Here is a 3,868-nt window from a genome sequence, read left to right as displayed (position 1 = left end):
CTGAGATGCTTCTTGTATTTTTATATGTTCCAGAAAAATGTATGAAACATACAAATTAATTGTTTCTTCAAAGTTTAAGGAAAAAACACCAACAGATCTATCAAGTCATGTGTTTTGGGAACTTGGTTTACTAAAAACTTTAATTTTTCTTGAGTTATTGGTGATTTAAAACTTTTCTTATTTATGAATTTATAATTTAATTTGTGTCAATAATACCAAATCATTTCATACATACATTTACACATAGTATATAGTCCAACTACGTATAGTACTTCGTCATAATTTAAAATAATCTTTCTTGCTTAATAACTATGTATTGGTTGCTATATCTCTTGTCATTTGCAACTTTAATTTGTGTCAATTTTTGCTTGTTTTATTATTGCTTTCAAAGAGTCAACTGTTGATTAACTTATCTATTTTTCAGCTTTCTATTTTATCTTTTTTTGTTATATTATTACTCTTTTTTCAATTATCTGTATTTGAATAACTTTGTTTTCCTTCTTCAGAAAATAAACATTCATAAAGCTCTGAATTACCTCCAAGTTTTGCTCTGGTAACATTAGTTAGATGTAGTTTCTTCATTTTCATTATTGGCTAAATAGCCTTTTACTTTTTATTTTGCCTAGATCCAACTATTACTTATAAGATTATTTTTGTATTTTTGAGACTCGAAGTTGTTTTTATTGTTGGAGTTGAAGATGCCAACAGAAAATAAGATTAAGTCTTTAAAAACCTACTGAAATTTTCTCTGATTCCTCATAGATCATATATCTTGTACACATTTGTAGATACTTGAAAATCAGATTTATGGCTAAATAATCTGAAAGGCATATTTAACAGACCAAATTTAGCTTATTTTATAAAGCCCTATTGTTCATATTTCAAGCTCCTCAATATTGTGAGGACTAAATGTAGTAACATTCATATAGTATTTATCATAGGGCCTAGCATATCATAACTATTCAATAAGTGATTGGTGGCAATAGGTATAATGATAACAGTAATAGTAGTCTAGGAGTAGTGACATTCCTCCTATCTCTTGTGCAGGCTCAGCTGCACTATTAATGTAGAGAAGAGTAACTACTATGTGTTCTTGGTCTGGGCTTTCTTCACGGTGACATGTGTGACTGGACTAGATGCTTTCTAAAGTTATTTCCAGCTCTAACATTATAAATCTCATTTGTTCGCATTTTCAAGACCCAGACTCTATATATACCAGATGCAGGTCATGCATATGCCTTGATCCAAAGCAACCTGCTCAAACACTCCTTAAGATCAAATCTCTCTGGGAACTGAAGTCGAGACAGAAAATTTTACCAAACTTGCTACTCCATCTGAAAGTTTTGGACAGGTAGAAATCGATTCATTATTTCTGGAATAAAAGTAAAATTTCCAAAGCTATTTATCAGCCCTACTTATGCTTTCCAGGAATGAAAGAAAAATTTTCAAAGCAACTGAAGCCAGACCTATACTTTTCTTTCACAAAAGCTCAGCACGCATGTTAATTTGTGTTCATTTCCTATCACTATTAGCAATCAAAGCATTTAAGAGAAAAGATGGAATACAAAGTATTTGTATGACTGGCTACAACCCAGCACTTTCCTCCAGTATATTATTCATAAAGGCCAATATATCCTTCCTCTAAACACTTTTACCATTAAGATTAAAATGATCATTAAGCATGAAAATTCTTAACATTATCTAAATTGGAAATTTCTCAGTATTTGTAAGGCCATCACCTACCAACAAACGTATCAATTGGCAATTAAGAACAAAATGAAAGTTTTAACAAACTGAATTTTGGGCAACATAAGAGTAATCAGATAACTGTCAAAATAAACCCTTCTGCTGCAGTTTTAATTTTGTCTTAAACACAGTGTCACAGTAATTACTACAAAAAGCACAGGCTTACCTGTGCGATAGACAAAGTTGCCTTCGGTTTCTGATGACGATGGAGACACCAATTCTTCCTCAAATTCGTTGGAGCTAAAAGATCCCGAATGGTTTCTTTGCCTTGTTTTTCCCATCATGGCAGTGTTTGTGGCCATGACATGTCTCAAAGAGTCGTTAAGGTAACGGTTCAACAAGCTGCTCTTGTATTTTGGGGGTGACACGTAGTCCTCACTGGCCTGCGACTCTGGCCTCACTCCAGCTTTTATTACCGAGCTCTCACTTTTAATCACAGGATGAACTGGAGTATTATAGCCCCCTTCATTCATGTGGTTTCTTGGAGGATTTTCTCCATCTAAGAGGGAAAAATATCACTAAGTAGTATTTATACATACTTTCCCCCCAAGCACCCAATCGTTATTATTTAATCACTAAATACATAGATAAAGAAGGTATTTAAAGTATATAAAATTATCTTTGATATTCAAGATTACTTTTTAGGCAAAAGGAAGCAGGGATTTATCTAATTTCTTCCTATCGTATTTTAATTTTAATGAATTTCACAGAAAATGTAATTCTGACACACGATAAACCTATAAACAAGAGGAAAAGGCCATAATTCTGCTGGTCAATTACAGTATGGTAAAAATGAAGTTACCTTGTGCAATAAAAAAGAGCCGTCATGGCACCACCATGTTTTGTGGGCCATAACTTAAAAATAGCAATTGTGGTGAACTTATTACACAAGCAAAGCAAAGAAAGCAGAATAAAAATATGAACAAACCTTCGGAACACGAATCGTCACTGCTTACACTAAGGCGCTCAGCATTTCCTTGCACATACTTGTTGTATAGTTTTATTCTTAAAGCCCAGCTTAAATCTGGCTGTCGAACAGTGTTCTTAAGCCGACGTCTTGCGTTAGCAAACCAATTTGACACCTAAAACAGTATTATTTTTCAATTAACAAAACATAAAAACATTACCGATCATGTAATTACTTTCTCATAAAGGATCTAGCCTCTTTCAGCATCTCTGATCATTAAATATCCTCAGGACACGAGAGTATTGGACATTCATATCCATTCAACAAACATGCTGAGCACTTACTACAGAAATCGAGCATTTACTGTATCCTGGGAATAAGAAAAATGAAGAGACCCTGCCATAAAAAAATATTAGTAAAAGAAAAGTCTAATATGAGAGGTAGGAGAGTATACAAAACACCAGTATAAAAAAAGAATGTGATGGATGACGTACAAGGCATTAAAATAAAATGACACATGTGTCCAAAGGTAAGAGGGGTTACGTTCATATGTGACTCAAGACTTCAAGAGAAATTTAAGCTGGGCTTTGAAGGAAGGCCAGATATGTTAGGTAGAGTGGGTAAGAAACTGTATTCACAATAAAGAGGACATGGGAGCAAATATAAATCAAACTCCAGGGACATTGTGGGACTGTGGGGATAGGAGGGGTGGACTGAGAAAGAGGGAAGAGTTAAAGACGATCTTGAGTCCTCCAACCTTTGTAACCAAGAGAAGGGTGGTGCCATTTTGAGAAAATATAACTTTTTGAGGACAAAATGATGTGTTTGTTTGGGGAATGTCTAATTTGAGGTCCTATAAAAGCAGATGAGTGAGATGTCCAGCAAGAAAATAAAAGTGGTATCTGAGACTTAAGGGAGAGAAAGATCAGAGGTGAGATGCAAAGGCAGAGGTGATAGGTGAAGGTGTGAGAGCAGGCAGAAAGAAAGGAAGGTCAAGGACCAAGCTTTGGAAACCACCAGCGATTAAGGAATTAGGACCAAAGAGAGCAGCTAGAAAAGCCAAAGAACACTCCATTTTAAGCTGAAAGTCAAGTGTTTCTTGAGCAAACAAGTGAAGGCAAAGAAACAAATACTCCAAAGTTACTCCAAAGAAAAGTTACTTCCATATTTTGTTTAGGGTGCTGTTGAATTTCTAGAGGCTAAAAAGGTACTTGA

At 34.5% G+C, this 3,868-nt stretch overlaps 1 protein-coding gene across 1 annotated transcript; it reads right to left on the bottom strand.

Moving 5' to 3' along the window:
* Positions 1–1,912: 1,912 nt before the first annotated feature.
* LOC103584057 (homeobox protein Mohawk) lies at positions 1,913–2,828 on the bottom strand (the record flags this gene model as incomplete). The annotated part of the gene is made up of 2 exons (XM_008565184.1): positions 1,913–2,245; positions 2,675–2,828. Coding segments are annotated over 2 exons (487 nt in total), but the record flags the coding sequence as incomplete, so codon positions are not given.
* Between the last annotated feature and the right edge of the window lie 1,040 nt (positions 2,829–3,868).

The sequence above is a fragment of the Galeopterus variegatus genome, unplaced genomic scaffold (assembly GCF_000696425.1).
Source record: "Galeopterus variegatus unplaced genomic scaffold, G_variegatus-3.0.2 Scaffold40194, whole genome shotgun sequence".
Lineage (NCBI taxonomy): Eukaryota > Metazoa > Chordata > Mammalia > Dermoptera > Cynocephalidae > Galeopterus > Galeopterus variegatus.
This window is presented reverse-complemented; position numbering and strand designations above follow the sequence as displayed.